This window comes from Nesoenas mayeri (assembly GCF_963082525.1).
Source record: "Nesoenas mayeri genome assembly, chromosome: Z".
NCBI lineage: Eukaryota > Metazoa > Chordata > Aves > Columbiformes > Columbidae > Nesoenas > Nesoenas mayeri.
The window spans coordinates 15,563,032-15,579,625 of NC_137542.1; the positions used below are offsets into that span (position 1 = coordinate 15,563,032).

The window sequence follows — 16,594 nt, forward strand, 5'->3', positions numbered from 1 at the left end:
TTCAATGTTACTTTCACAGCAATAGTTGAAAAGGTCCCAAAAAAGTCATTAAGGAAGATGCTGAATGAATAAAAGGCCTTCAGTATTTTTTGGCAGTAAATAAGGCTTCAGTCTATCACACAGAAGATAGCGGCAAACTTGCTTTAAAAAGACATTAGACAGACAGACTGATGCACTAGAAAATACTGAATTTTTCAAATGTTATTCTTCTACTATGCAGTCTTTCAAAGTTAGCAACAGTGCTGTTAGCTTTTATAAAACAAACAAACAAAAAACCACATAAGGCAGCATGGCCACATAAATAAAGAGGGCCAGAAACAGACATGGATGAAATAAAATGGATCACTAATCTTTACTAACAATGTAGTATTTTAGAATTCCATATGCTTTTCAACACAGAGCGCTTTATGGAGATTTGGCTTCCCTTACACCTCTTCAAAACTAAAAAAAACAAACAAAACAGACCAACTCATTTCCAGGTCAAAAAAGTCCTATAATGCACATACCAGCATCTCATATTTACTTAAGCCAAATATTACAGACGTCAAATTACTCTGGAAGCCAAATAAGTAGTACAGATGAGATATATGTGTAATGGGCAGCAAGAAAATAAAAAGATTGGTTGACTATTGAAAGAGAATTGGACTTATAAGAGAGTAAAAAGGTGAAAAAAACCTTTTCAGTTGAGTGTCTCGTAAGAGGTCAGACACTGGTAGATTTTTAGTTCAGTAACCAACCCAAGTAACGTGGATACTTAGTCCTTTTAGTAGTTATCCCAACAGAATTCTGACATCCTTATAACACTGCTAAATCCTCTGTTTCTATCTTTTCTGCAACCCAGTCTTCAACTTCCATTTTACTTATGGACAAAAACATTCAGGTATTTTTTCACTGCAAATATTTTCATATAAACAAGTTATCTTCCTTGAGTTTCTTCAATATATTCTTTTTCTACAACACCTATTATAATTACCCTTTTGGTGACATAACACTTTGATATACAGTGATGAAAAAGCTTTTTGCAGGGTTTTTAATGGGAACCTAAGTGAAGGAGAAAAACCAAACAACAAGAAAACATAAACTGATATATTGTTTACTATTTCCTTTGATGCTGCTAATGAAACTAAGCATTTCAGTAACGTAAACACTTGCTCCAGTACAGCAATGAATATTGTTCCTTCTGATAAAATGAAAATCAAGAAAGCATTCAAATGACTAATTAATTAGCTCGTTAGTAAATACAAAAGTCAGGAGTTAAAAAGTGACATGAGGTGAAGTACAACTATATTTTCACAGGGAAAAGTTGTGTGCTTTACCTACTGAGGTTCACCTTCATCTTGAACTAGCTTAGATGCCCTTTTCTATTTATGATCTAGTTAATTTAAAATGGAAAGGTAACTCAAAGTTCCAGAACTAAACACCTGAAGCAACTGAATTTTCAATCCAGTTATTGGTACTCTCATTTAGATATATTACAGAAAAACAGAAGAGTTATACTGGATTAGACTCTCCTCAAGAAGATGTAAAGAAACTATGCAACACTTTTAATTTAAGAAAAAAATATTAAAAACATAATAATTAAGTGAAAATATTTTAGATTGAATGTAGTCAAGACACCAAATTTTGCTTGATTGATCTCACCAAAAATTCGATGATTGTAACAAGAAAAATTTGTTTATTAACACCACATGTTCCTAATGCAAGGCAGCATCAAAAGCTGTCATGAAGGGTCCTGAAGCGCTCATGTTCATGTAACAACAGTTACCGAACACAGGCAGACCAAATTCAAAACTGATAGGTCAAGGTGAATATGTAAGAAATGGTGGGGCAGAAGAAAAATCCGGAACAACTCTTCTTTGTCCTTTCTAGCTTTTGTCCCATTTTCCTAATAAGCTGTACTCAAGTGGAAAACCAAACTGGAACACATTTCCACTTTGTTACTAAATTTATAGCTACATATGTGTCACATTTTTATAGGCAGCACCAAGTGTTGACTTATTAAGTTTTAATTTGCTATGAAACTTTAGAAATGAGAAAAAGAACAGAGAAACGAACCATACTGGATCAACGAGTGTTTAATAGTTTTATCTCCTGAGCATTTCAGCAATCTCTCCATCTACAGATAAATGTAAAAACTCCATAGAACTTACATGTACACCATGTTTGTGTCTAAGTCAATGCACACAATATCCTGTGGTGGATCGTACAGATCAAAGTATCGTGAATCAACTCCAACAATAAATGGAAGAGGTGCACTGAGTACGGTGGCCAGAGACAAAGGACATAGGGGGATATATGGACACTGCCACTGAAATGGAAATATCATCTGAAGGAAAAATTAAATGAAATCAATGCATTAAAACAAGACAACAGATACTGTACAATAAAAACCAAGAAGTTAAATGCAGCAAGTTGAAACGAAATTGCTAAAAGCCTTGTAACGCTGTCAGAAAAGAATCTTCAAGTCTGACCACTTATTTTCAGCACATCTCTTAGTTATCTATGCAAAAGTGTTGATAATTACAATAGTTATAACAATGAGACACACTAGGGCACTCTAACTAAATCATATTGCTGGGAAAAATGATAACTTAGTGCATCAATCATTTTAACTTAAAAAAGCCTTATAACAACTGTGGACTTTGAACTGATTTCTCTCACTGCTATACAGAACACTTTGTACTTACAGCCGCTACAGCTTCAGCAACTCCTGTCAACACAGCTGGTCTAAGAGAATGGAGGAGGATCTTGCCTTCTAGTAATACAAAGAGTAACAGAGTGGCACAGTTTTCCGGTCCAAGATTCATGAGCAGAGTGCTAAAGTTCGCTCCACTAAGGGGCAGGTGGGAAGGGAGAAGAGAGTAAGAATGTTAAAGGATTAAAACAAAAATTAAAAAAAAAAAAATAAAATTCACCACTATCAGATTTCAGACAACTGTTTATGACCAACTAGTTGAGTGGTGTTACCACACATCAAATATCTATGTATCTATCTAATAGCTATCATCTCAATAAGAGAGTTGCACTGCCACAAAGAAAGCTAAATATAACTTCCATTGCTAAAGAAACACATGCTATACCATGGTACTGTTGAGTTTGTGTTGTTTATGGTGCTCACTCTCATATATGCACAGGCATATTGTCTTTGTAACAGCAAACCAGATCTAACTAGTTAACAACTAATCCAAGCACAGTATAAACCAGTGGTTTATATGATGGGTTACCTCAGGCAAAAACAATGAACGAGAATATCCATTTCATCTTAGAACCACAGCATCAAATTCTAATACGAGTCAAGTAAAACCAATCCATCATTCTGATAGCAACCTGCCTTTAGTTTCTACAGGTTTGACTCCATTTCATTTCTTTGGATTGTACACACTTAGGTATTGTAAAGACATTTATAAGGGCACAGGCTGTAAAATCTGTCCTTAGAAAAGTGCTTACATGTTCCTTTGCAGTTTGGTGGCTGGATGCAATTTTTTACTTAAGAAGCTGTGTAAGACGTGTGATTAAACACAGGATTCTTACATACAGAAAACATACAGTCTATTTAAGCTAATTAAAAAAAACTTTGCTTACTACGCAGGTTCTGAAAATATAAGATACTTAAATACACATATTTTCTTCCTCACAGCCTGCTTCTTCTTTCTTCATAGTCCCTATGATAATTTGGCAATTCATCTGTATTTCAGGATAAATAGTGACATTATTCTTCCACAAAGGACAGGTCTATGTCAAAAAGACAACACTGTATAATATTATAAATGCATATTGAGCTTTCTGTTTACAATATCTAACAATATTGCAGTAATGTTTGGCTTCCTTCTATGACTCATTCCTATTTGCCTCTGAATTTTTTAAGTAGCATACATTTAAAGTAGTAACAATGATACCTTAATGGCAATGGTGTAGAAACTGGCTGAGACAATATTAACGCATCGTGGGCAGAAAGCTGAAACACATAAAGTAGCATGTGATTGATACGGACAACTACAAAGTTAATACAGTATCATATTCCAATATAAATGTATATCCATAGTCTAATGAACTGCCTGACAGACAGAGTTAAGATGTCATGCAAGAGACGTGAATCAGAGAACCTCTGGGACTTGCGCACCAGGCCAACACGGCTTGTCATAGTCACTGAAGCGATCTTCAGAAGTTACAGGAAATTGACTGTGACTCAATGTTGAACATATAACTGCTGCTGGGTGATTAAACAGAGAAGCACAAGACACAGTGCGCCAGGGGAACAACGTTTCACCCACTGTAGTGGTCAGACAAGTGAGATAAAGACAGAAAACAAACAACCCCTCCACTGAGGGAATGCAAATGGTGCCTATAAAATAAAAGGGCAATACATGGCAGAAATTTCCCAAGTTAGAAGCAGGACGCTGCTGCCATCCGTACAACCTGAAGTCTGACATAGTTTCCTTTGCTACATTACTACAGGTTTATATCAATAAAAGAGAAGGCCAACCCATCGATCTTCTCCCCTTTCCCTTCCAGCATAGGAGGATTCAAAGCTGAGTAACAAGCCTAAAGGAAGAAACCAGGCTTTGAAAACCAAGAAAGAGGGTTTGTCTTTATTCTAACTAAAAATGGAAGAAAATGTTTTGCTTACCTGCACAAGAATTCTTGGCCTTTGTGGTGAAGGGAAAGGTATATTGTGCATAAAATGGGATATGTGCCTGAAAAAAAGGCAAGATGTTGGAAAACCAACACTGGAGACTAATCAGGGACTGAAAACAATGTTAATCACATTTTAGAATCACTATGGTATCATGTTTTAGAAAGGCTGTTAAGATTTATTTACTGTTTTGATAAGTTTAAGAGCCTATTTATGCAAACTGAAACTAAGAAGCTCCATTCACTCATATTTCATGTGTGAATAATACTGGCAGCTTCAGATATGTATGTAAAAGATAAGAACACACTGGTATTTAGGCTAAACATTTAAAATCCCAGGCAGGCTAACCCCATTCTACAGAGTTTCCAATGAAGCTAAGAGAAACTATATATGGCACTGCCAGAGGTCTAATACAGTTTTGAAGGTAAGATCATATTCCAGCAAATGTTTATGACCATGAAAAGCATCCCCTACAGAGTTCAAACACATGCACAAAATCTGCATTAGTTGCAGTGCTTGGAAAGAGACACAGATATTCATTGCTAATGCAGAGTCCTTGAGCTTACTCTATTAACCTAAAATGCAGGACTGCAAACATTAGCATTGATCTCATAGCTCAGACATTTTCTGTTTGACGTAGCTAAGAGAAAGGTAAACAGGCTTGACATATTCTAACAGAAAAGCCACAGTAAAATCCAGTTCACTTTCCTGGCACTACAAGAACCATTACTATTAAACAGAAGGCGCAATAATTTCTATCAGCACAACATAAGCTACATAGTGCAAGCAAGAGAATGGAACAAATATATCAACTAAGTAAGTGTGACATGCATAAATCACAGGACTTCCTCAGCAGATACAGCCACCTTCCTGCTTTAACTTGAAAAACGTTTTACTTACTTTTCAATGGGAAGAGGATGAGGTCCAGAGACAGAAAGTTTGTAGATGAACATAAGAAATTTTCTAAATGCTTCAAAGAAAGGCCAGTGTGAGAGAAGGCAGATGCATTTGTTGGAATTGATGGACTTGGAAGTAACCACTTTCCTCTCCACAGCTGTCAGGAGACCCAGCTTCAATTGTTGTTTTTCTGTTAGCAGCTCCCGGGGATAAGGCTCATAAAACTGAATAGCAGCACCATAAACCTAAAAGATGAAGAAAAACAGCTGAGCAGACCCAGGAGAAAAACAGAAAAACTTTAACAGGACTGAAAAACAACTCTCATGAAATGCTTGTGTTCAGTAAATTCGCCTATCATTACCACACTGAACAATACAATTGTTTTAGCTTTGACTTCACTCATTTTATCAAGCTAAACAGCTACTGACCTTTTCTAATATTCCTTTCCTATTTGTCAGTTTCATAAATAACTTAATTATTCTGGCAAGCTTACCAAAATGAGGACAGGGAAAGATCGATACCACAGTATACAATGTCTCCGAGAAAAATACTGGCAGCCACTGCATTCCCCCATGCAAAAGAAGCATTAATATATTGGAGAAAGATTTTTTGTTGCCGTTTGGAAATGCAGAAGTATATAAATTTCCCTGATAGGGGACTGAGGCAGAGTGGAAGTGGAAGTTCATCACTAACAGAGCCAAACTGCTGTTTATTAGTCACAGAGAGCTAATCATACATTACAATCATTCCCTCACACAGTTCATACACAGACACAGCTGGCAATTAAAGCAACTGCTCGGAGACCAACCCCAAACAAGGCTCCTTTGCTTCATCAGGTGTACCTATAACCCTGCCATTGTTGTCTGTGTACTGCAGACACTGCCTTCTCACACGTGGGCTGTCACACAACACATTTTTTGTGCCCATGTGTGCTGACAGCCTTTGTACAGGTTCCACAGATGGCTGGTGCTCTAAAGCTATCACTTCATGTGAATTCAACAGCATCACAGGTCTCAGGAGCTCATCAGTTCTTTAGAGCCTTTCACATGCTACCTCTCAGCACATACTGTTCTTCGCCTGCCCTGCTGTTTTCTGGTAACTATTTTCCTATTCATATACAGGGATACCTACAGAGCTCAATTCACAAATTCACACAGAAGTGGCTTTTAAGGTAATCATAGGAAAACCATAACAACTTAAGCATTACTAACACATGTAGTTAAGTGAACACCTCTTCAACATGTAGGCTACATTTCCATTCCTAGAAACTTCCTACTTGAAACAGAGCGCCACTAATTTTGGTTTTGTTAAGTGTCTGGTTCAGCTTACACAGGACTAAACAGCACATGCTCTTCCAGCCATTCCCTGTCTTCATTCACTTCTGTCTTACGTGAAGGCTTAAGAAATACAATTTTATAAGGCAAGCATTAAACAATTTATTTTGTAGTATTTCTCAAATACAGAAGAAACAATGACTATTTATCTTCATAGCACCCATTTGAACTAAAATTAAAAAACTAGTCACAGAGTGGAGACACACCTTTTCTGCAGAAGAGCAGGTCAGGACAAATGTTGAGAAAACTGGTAGTGGATATTTGGTTTGGGGATCCCAGCACTCAATAGTAGCTCCCATAGGAAGGCAGAAGAGAGGTACAGATTCTGACAGTGGGAATGACTCATAGTTCTCTTGAGGATACCTGAAAATTAAGCCTTCAGAACAGGAGAAGGAAAAGTAAGCACATATTCCCTGTGAGTCCTAAATAAGGTAGGCAACGTATTTTCCACAACATACAGCAAAGTCTGTTGGTTATCTGGACTTTATAACCAAAGATAACATCTGCAGAAGACGAAAGTCTCTCATTTGACAGTAAGACTAAGCCACCCAAGTAACAAACACTTAAAAATTGCACATGGATATTGAAGCACTCCCTTTTGGCAACTGCTCAAAAAACTGTACATAGTGAAAACTAATTAGTGAAGATTTTAACTTTAAACCAATTGGGAATTACGTGTGCTTTTTAAATGTGCCATTGGAATGTATTTTATTACAAAGAAGTTCCTATGAAGAGATAATGTATCTACTGTACAAACAGCACTAATACCTCCACTGAAAATAGGAAGAACTAGCAGACTGTTCACATTTTCTGCTAATCAGTCAATATGTTGAATTTAAACAAATAGTTTATTCAGTTTTCAGAAATATGTCTAATTCTTGTTGGTAACAAACAGGCACACAAGCATTGGTTTGCTATTGCTGTTCATCTAGCTTATATTATATTACACTGACTTCACCATCTATGCTTTCCACTTCTATTTGGTAGTTTACTACCAAATTCCTTTCAAAGGAATTTGGTGCACTTAATGCTCAGTACAAACTCTCCTGAAAGTTCTTTTTGACTTCTACAGAAAAAAAGAATAATAATTTGTAGCCATGCATTAAAAAACTTATAAAAGCCAGACTTAAAAGACAAGACTTCTTGTCTTTTCAGAATATTTTTTACTCTCCTCTAATAAGAAACAAGTGAGTAGTTGTGGAGCTGAAGGCAAAAAACACATTTAACTTTCAAATTAAATGAAAAATGTTACATTAGCTGTGAGACATAAAAAGAAATATGAGTAATGTTGAATGGAATTTTTAATTACTCCTTCTCCATCATCACCAATACAAGAAATACGAAGTCTTTTGTTGCATCTGAAATGCTTACTAAGCTTTCTGCTAAAGCTCCTAAGCTACCAAACCTGTCATGATAAGAACTATATTAATACAGAACAATGCTATTCCTATTAATGCTTTGTTTTTCCCTGGGAAAAAGTGAGGGGAGCAAAAAAGACATTATCGGAGTTGCTTTCAACTGACATGCTCTAGGAACAGAATTCTGACAAACAGCACTCAAGGTTTTAAAATTATCATCTGATTTCAAAAAAGCACATGAATCCTTCTGTTAGCATGTTTAGACAGTCTGCTTCTAAGATTACTTACCAGCTTTATATGCTAAAGAGTTCGTAGGTGGCACAGACTTCTTGTAACAAAGGTATACACTGGAACCCCACTGGAAGACAAAAGTTTCATCTTAGAACCAGAAAAGATGACAACAGACAGCAGAGAAATCAAGTGTAAGCTTTTTAACATACCCCCACTTAAAAACAAAGCAGACATTTACATAAAAAGAATTACAGAATAAAATGACTGGCTGGCTGCTGACTGCATATAAACCGTTAAATCAAGAATTCACCCTTCTCACATTTTTTGAGATTACAGGATTTACATAAAATAATCGTACCACCACACTACTCTTTAACTTACCACAACAGAACAACAGGGCAAAGTGAAGCAAATAATTTGCAGCTTCACATTTACTTGGTTATTTAAAATTATACTTTTATAGGAACTCATCAGTGGAAGTGAAATTCTAAACACCATCACTTGAACCTTTTATTGTACTTCCATAAATTTGTTATTTACATAGTGTTTTTTGCAGTTTGTCTAAGTACTCTCTACCATTTGAAAAAAAAAATAATCACTTCTTTCAGCCTGGGTAAACTAAATGCAAAACAGACTAAATAAAAGCACACTGAAAAAAAAAAGTACATGAAGAAACTATAAGCACTAATTATCATTCTTATACATCTTAGTAACATAAGCATTATTAATAACTAAGTAAAAAGTGTTTGTGATTCATCCCAAGTGTCAGCATCACCTAAAGAAGAAAGGGAAAAAAACAAGTCCACTGCATTACTCCTAAATAGTACCTGGACATGAATATGCAAACTGAAGAAGTGAGTAATCAGGATGAAGTAATTCCTAACACAAAGGAAATCGGAGCAACAAAACCTACAAAACTGAAGCCTCTCAGATGGTACATAGAATGAAAGAATCATGATGCAGTGACACAACAGAACTAAAACAGTGCTAAGAGTTCAGAGAGATACTCCTTTACCTTCAGGTTTGTTTGTTGAGTTTAAAAAATTAAATTAAATTAAATTTAAAAAAAAAAAAAAGACACTCAAGCTTTTAATTACTCACCATACCACAATTTAAATTCTTATCAACTTTGCAGAATGTATGAGGAGGGGTTTCTCCTTTGCTGGTAACAATAACACAGATATCTGTCACTGCCAATGAATTTTGAGGTCGTATTGGAGGAGCCCTTCGGTACGTGATAAAGATCCGTTGGGAAGAAGCTGAACTGTTGTTAACATTAGCACAACGACCATAAGGAGTGGCTTGAATCACTTCACAGCCTGAAATGATGCGCTCCTTCCCTTCATATAGAACTCTGTGGAAAGGAAGGAAACAAAATATTACACTCATTTAAATATATGAGAAATTACTTGGACAAATTCACAGAAGCTGTCCATCTGTTAGCACCCTATGTCATCATTGCAATGTTCTAATGTGTATTTTGTATATTGTCTTTCAGCATACACAATCTGAGGCAAAGAAACAATTCAGAAATATTTAAATATTACATGAAATCTCTCTGGGAACTTAAAAATTACTCAAATACTACTGTCCATCTTTAAACTGGAATATGCAAATATTACTGTTTATTCTGATTCCACAGAATAAATGTCTATCTTGTTGTAGTATGGAGGACATACAGTCCTAGAATACTTTAATAAAGCAAAGAAATCACACGAACTGGGAGTATATTTATGTAGCTACCAGCCTGTCAAATAAATTTATTCAGCTATTTCATGGAGGACAATTTTCTTGACTTCAATAATGGTTACATTTGTAAAGCATCACACTTTTGCTACATTTAAAACAACATGTAATCTCATGTTCAAAACCAGTCTAATACCAGTATTTCCAAGTTGCAACATTACTTTTAATCTACTGCCTACTGGTTTACTGGTTCAAGCTATGTAGACAGAAGGTACATGCTATTCAAATTACTTCTAAACTAATAATCTCTCAAAGTACATGTATTGCACCCTTTTTACTGGGTTACTTGTCTCATAAAGTTAAAAACCAACCAACCACAACAACCACCACCACAGCCAACCAACCTACCAGCAACTACAATGGCAGCAGCCCTCAGGCCAGCTTCATTGTGCATAAAGAGTTTACATTAACTTTTCACATCGCTGTCTTACATTAAACAGAAAAGCAGATTAACAAAGCCATCTCCAATGGAAGTTTCAGTTCAATTTCAGTTTCAACTTCATGTATTCTAAATCCAGGAATTTAAAGTTATTCAAAAAACATTTGCCAGCTGGCAGCTTTAGAGAAGGGAAACCATATTAATCAGACAATTCCCACAGTTCAATTTAATAAGTTTACAAGTATTCTTAGAAAGATACTTAAAGACTGAAGAATTTCTCAGTTGTGCAAATACATCTAAGAGGTAAGGGGCTGACCAGAGTTCAAGACTGTAACAGCAGGGTCACCTCCTATTAAAAGCAAAAAGAAAATGAAAGTGACTCTCATCTCAACGTGCTATTTACCAGCAGAAGTATTATAAAACCACACCATTTCCTGACCTTGTGCATAGTATTGAATTCAAGAAAACAAGGAAACAGAAGAAAACCACCACACCATGGATTGCTCAGGCAATTATTTTAATAATTCTGATGAAAAGATTTAGAAGTGATGCATGAAATACTTAACATGACACCTGATATATGCAAAGCCTTCTCTGAGACAACATGTTTACTCCTACTTGTCTCAACTTCCCAGTGTCTGTCTTTGATTAATTATTATCCTGATCAGGATAAGACTTGTTTCCTGCTTCTATGAGCTTATACTTGGCCTCCAATTCAAGTACATCTTATTTGCTACCTTATTCTCTCAATTTCAGTAAAGTTTCATTTCAAGCAAAATGTAACCTACAGTTCCCTCTAGATGTTACATTCTTACTTCCTAAGGAAGACCAAAAAAAAATAGAAATCTGTCTTTGTGAGGCTGTTTCACATTTTACATGTAAGTCCTGTCACAATCAGTTTTACTGATTTAAAGGTATACTTCAACACTTCAGGTAACACAGTTTAGAAAAGATAAATACAATAATCTTAAAGCACAGAAAACTCTGCTTCTGGAAAACCATTTCAAAATAGGCAGACTGTTGCAAACTGCATTGTGTGGATCTCCTCTCCAGCTTGATTTCTCCTCTAGGTTCAACCTCTTACAGTCCTAACACAAAATAACTCTTTGTAATAACTCCTCCTTTCTCATTTAAGGGAAGCCAGAATGCAAGCATTGAATAATAAAGGAACTAAAATAAATATACTAGGCAGTAAGAGGGTCAGAGGAGAAGTGTTGGGTCAAGCTGAGGGAAAAAGATTGACTTATCTTTTATTTCTACTGGCACAACTATTATTATTTGTCTAAACAGACAAATGATTAGTTTCACCATCCTAAGCTGTTCCAAACACTCAGCTGCAGCTCTCACAGTGGTTGGACTTAAGGAACAGTGGAAGATGCTGGCTGTTGAGAACATCTTCCAGTTTGTGTTACACTTCTTTAAATTTGAGTTCACTTTCATTTTTGAAATGCATCTCTAGCAAAGAAAAACATTTGTTCAACTGATACTACTGCAGGTATTTTCAGAAACCAGGTATGTTGAATGAGGTGGTCCTGCGCACAGAACCTCTAACCAAACTAAAGCTTCCCATACTAATTAAAAAAAATAAAACAAAGCAAACACCCACCTCAAAAAAAACAAACCAAACCAAAACAAAAAAACCCTCATACACACAAAAACCCAACAAACAACAGCAGTACTTCTTTATTTACACAAGTTACCTAACCTTTCCATTAGTCATACAAGAACCTCCGCTTCAGACACGAAGCCTGATGTTCTTTCCTTGGTCTTCTCTACAGTAAGCACTAAGAATTGTAAAACCATTTACACTTAAAAAGCATTTTCCTGTCAGGTCTTCTTCCATTTAAGAAACAAGTGCCTACTCCTAACTCAAGTGCAAAACAAAGAGAGGTAAGATCTTTTTTCACAGTCTCACTGCACCTAAACCAAAACAAATCTCAAATATCAGTTCTTGCCTGTTTCTGGAATATCAGCAAAAATATTGGGCAGGAAAGCAACAGAATGTCTAGTAGGTGAATTATCTATAGACATATACACTTAAAATACTACATTTTACAGCTACACAGGAAAAGGACTTTGGAGATCTCTTGTCCTATGATCAAACCTTTATGCTTCTGACTCCGAACAGCCACGGCAAATGCAACATCCAGGAGCACAGCACATGGCTTAACTATTTGCAAGTGAGGGCCTGCAGCAGGACATCACTCCAGCATCTTACAGAATCTTCAGCTTAAGAAGGAAAAATAGGAGTGAAACAGAATGGAAGGTCCGGAAATACAGAACACAAGAGCAGTGGCAGAGAATCCGTACAGTGCACCATTTCCCCTCTTCCTCCAAACAGCATTTGTTAACTAGTTTCCATAAAAATAGGCCAGAAAGAAATGCACACACACAAATGTTTATCAAGAATTATCTGAATGCTCAGACTAGAAGATAACTTGACTGTATATATTTATCAACAACCTTGACAGAAGAATTTGGATTTGGCACTTTCGAGGGATATACTCTTCCTCCACCTACTAAGTCCACTTAGCATGTCAGCTGACTTAAGGGTTCTTTAATTAAAAGAGGAGACAACAACATAAACTAACCTTCAGAATGCACAAGCATCTCTTGCTCAAACTCCACTTTCATTTGAACACACTGAAATTCACAAAAAAAAAAAAGGAAAGAAAAAAAAAAAGCAGCTTGCTCTAACCATCTCTGGCATGTAGTTGCAAAACAGCAGGAACAGCAGGGGGAAAACATTCACATGCATCGTTGCTCAGAGAGAAAAGCCTGCCACAATTTGTTAACTGTGACATCCTAGCTAGATCTGTGTGAAACAAAATATAGAATAAATACTAGTTGCCAAATACCAGTTTTCCACCAATAGTTCTAAAAGGTGTCTCTGTTAAGGAGGTCTTTAGCCAGCCAATTACTTGCTTCTTTGTTTATCAGGTATTCCCTTTCTAAAGTTGTGGGAAACACAAAAATAAACATGTACTGTAAGAGTCACTTCCACAAAGGCACACACCAAAGATTAACAGTTTAGGAATTAGTTTGATGAATCACTCCCTCTATAATTTCTTCCTTCTAAAACTTACTGAAATTTGACATATCATTCAAAGAATAACTTCATACTGCAATTTTACACCGTCAAATCCCTCAAATCCCATTGTAACAGTTACCTCATCTTGCAGTGTCAGTCACAGACATAAGAAAAGACTACTTTAAAAATCATGGTTTCACAGAACATTATTAGAACACAGTTTAAATTATGAAGATGAAGTGAAATTGGAATGTACCAGGTTAATTACACAACTTGAACTATAATCCTTCACACAGAGATCTTGCCACGTAACTAATTTAATTACTAAGATCATCCCTGGAGGTGTTTAAAAGGCGTTTAGACGATGTCCTTAGGGACATGGTTTAGCGCTAGAGTTAGGTTATGGTTGGACTCGATGATCCTGAGGGTCTCTCCCTACCAAAATGATTCTATGACTGCATTACCAGTTTCTTCCTGACTGGACTCTACCTGTCAGTTGGCACTCAAACTGAAGGTCGAAAGTGGGATATGCAGGCATTGTGCCTGATGTGCTTGAACTTATACATGAAAATAACTAAATTTATTATAGCTTACACATAGATGCATATTTTTACTTTACTCTTAACTATTTATGTGATAAATAAATGAAGAAAAACATATTCCTTATTTTGCCATCATCGTAACAGTTCTCTCCACTCACGCTCTATTTTCTCCTTCTCATTACATTCTCAGTAATTCTACAATGTCCTTATCCAACCCAGAGAGTTAGAAGTGCTATATAGTGCAATTTAGACAATACTGTAGCACTGCATGAGTTATTACAGATTGAGTATTACCTCAATATGCTAATAGCACAGACTATAATATTTGCCACCTCAGATCTTGGGAGATTTTGTGATCTTGATTCTGAATACTTACATTAAACTCAGTATCCTATAAGTAACAAAACTAGTTCAGAGCTTCCCTGTCAGGTTTGCCTCCCGCATTTACTAAGCATTGAACTTAAAGCATTGACCCTATGTAAGGTCTTCAAACACTTAGTTGGTGCCCAACGATAGGATGGAGGACAATAGGCACAGACTGAAACACAGGAGGTCCCGTCTGAATATGAGGAAAAACTTCTTTACTTTGAGGGTGCCAGAGCATTGGAACAGGCTGCCCAGAGAGGTTGTGGAGTCTCCTTCTCTGGAGACATTCAAGACCTGCCTGGACACATTCCTGTGTGATCTGCTCTGGGTGAACCTGGTTCAGCAGGTGGGTTGGACTAGATGACCTCCACAGGTCCCTTCCAACCCTGACCATTCCATGAAAACTCTTTAGGAACTTGTGCCTCAGACATCAAAGAGCATAGTTTTTTAAACAGAAGCATGATTAGAGCTACCAAGAGACCACGTAAAACAGTGTTTGCAACCAATCATGTCAGAACTTGTAAGCAACCTCATAAATAGTCTGATCTGACAGTAAGGCAGGCTATAAGATTCTATGTGGCTGGATAATTTTAATATCTTTGTTTCAGGATCCTACCATTTTTAAGTGATATCTTTTACCTTAAGCATTAAAGTGAATTCCACAAAGTAATAATTTTTGTCTTCTGAAGTCATCACTTTCAGATTAAGCATGTTTTATTTTTGGATTTGCACTATACCATCTCTATAAATTCATTTTGTACTATTCTCTCACCTTTCATAGAACTGCAGCAAAGAACTTAGTTTCTCATATTTTGTTTGCTTGGTCTCTCTCTCTAGATATATATCATATCTTTTGAAGTCAAAACATAATCACTCACTTTAGAATGACATGTTCACTAGAAGACTGACACTTTTTTCAACTTATTTCAGAAAGAAAATACTACATGGATAAATACCATAAGCAATATAGATTCAAACACAATGTGGTTTTGAAAGTTTTATCACTTCTGTTTTCATCATCATCTATGAAGAGTAAGATTTGATCATTACTGAAGGATGAACGGAATTGTTATAGAAATCTTACCCAATGTCAGTAAGAGGTGGTTTGTCCCGGCCTCTCCTGTAGCAAAGAAAAAGTTCAGGACTCTTTAGACTTCCATAGTTCAAGTTGGCTTGAAGGGCTGTAGGGGTGGCTTCAACACAGGTGTACCCCTCCGGGACAGTTTCACCAGCTGATTTAATTATCACAGCAATGTCAGTAATTGGAGCCTTTGGGCCAGTTGACTTTGTTTCATGTCGGCTTATTTCTTGGTCCAAGAGGGTTGCGGTATCTGTATCAGTGAGCCCTGCCACCACAAAATAGTCAGCCACTCGTGGACCTTTGTCTTCTATCATGGTTATGTTAGTACTTCCTAGGGAAAATAGAGAGAGAGAAATAAAACACTGCTTTCAAGCTAAATATCTTCCCTCAACAAGTATGAGGATTTAAAATCTTTAAAGAAATTTTTGCAAATAAAAGAATTCCTATACAGAGATTTAATGGAAATTCTAAGCAAACTCCAAAACAAACTTTGATTTCTGCTCCATAAAAAGTTTGTATTGTTCGTAATTGGATTTCAGTTCTAGCATGGTAAAAGTCATGTTTTAACAGAAGGAAGTTTAAGTGAGATAAAGAGCAGAAGAACTCAAAGCTCCTACACAGAAAATTGCCTGGCATTAGCTATCACACTATTCAAGCTCTTCACAGCCTATAAATTAATGCAAGTACACCTAAGTAAAAGCATCTATATTTTTCTGCCTTTGGTTAGGGAGTAATTTGACTACAGAATCACTAGTTCATCTTGTGCATATTTCACCCATTTTGTTTCATAATCCAGACCTAAAAGTGCAGTCTTGAGACATTCAGCTGGCAGCTGTAACATCTGGAAGTCAATTACAAAAATCACACATCCAAACCCACATTTCATCAGCTGATCAAGCAGTACACATCACTGCTCAGCTGCACATTCCAGATCTGCTAAGAGTGTTCTCCCAGTGCCAGCAATGTTCACTAAGCATATGATTCTAAAACAGTGAA

General features: G+C 36.3%; 1 protein-coding gene across 3 annotated transcripts in view; it reads right to left on the minus strand.

Annotated features, from left to right (window-relative positions):
- DENND4C (DENN domain containing 4C) overlaps positions 1 to 15,921 on the minus strand; it is a gene marked incomplete at its 5' end in the record, with an annotated part of 47,521 nt that extends 31,600 nt beyond the window's left edge. For 2 of the 3 annotated variants that reach the window (XM_080362468.1, XM_080362467.1), the window contains 9 exons: positions 2,151 to 2,326; positions 2,688 to 2,832; positions 3,897 to 3,955; positions 4,628 to 4,694; positions 5,534 to 5,775; positions 7,071 to 7,240; positions 8,511 to 8,580; positions 9,555 to 9,807; positions 15,602 to 15,912. In XM_080362468.1, coding sequence (XP_080218594.1) covers positions 2,151 to 2,326; positions 2,688 to 2,832; positions 3,897 to 3,955; positions 4,628 to 4,694; positions 5,534 to 5,775; positions 7,071 to 7,240; positions 8,511 to 8,580; positions 9,555 to 9,807; positions 15,602 to 15,912 — 1,493 coding nt within the window. Of the gene's footprint in view, positions 1 to 2,150; positions 2,327 to 2,687; positions 2,833 to 3,896; positions 3,956 to 4,627; positions 4,695 to 5,533; positions 5,776 to 7,070; positions 7,241 to 8,510; positions 8,581 to 9,554; positions 9,808 to 15,601 lie in introns of all 3 variants that reach the window. The other variant, XM_080362469.1, reaches the window with a different exon arrangement.
- Between the last annotated feature and the right edge of the window lie 673 nt (positions 15,922 to 16,594).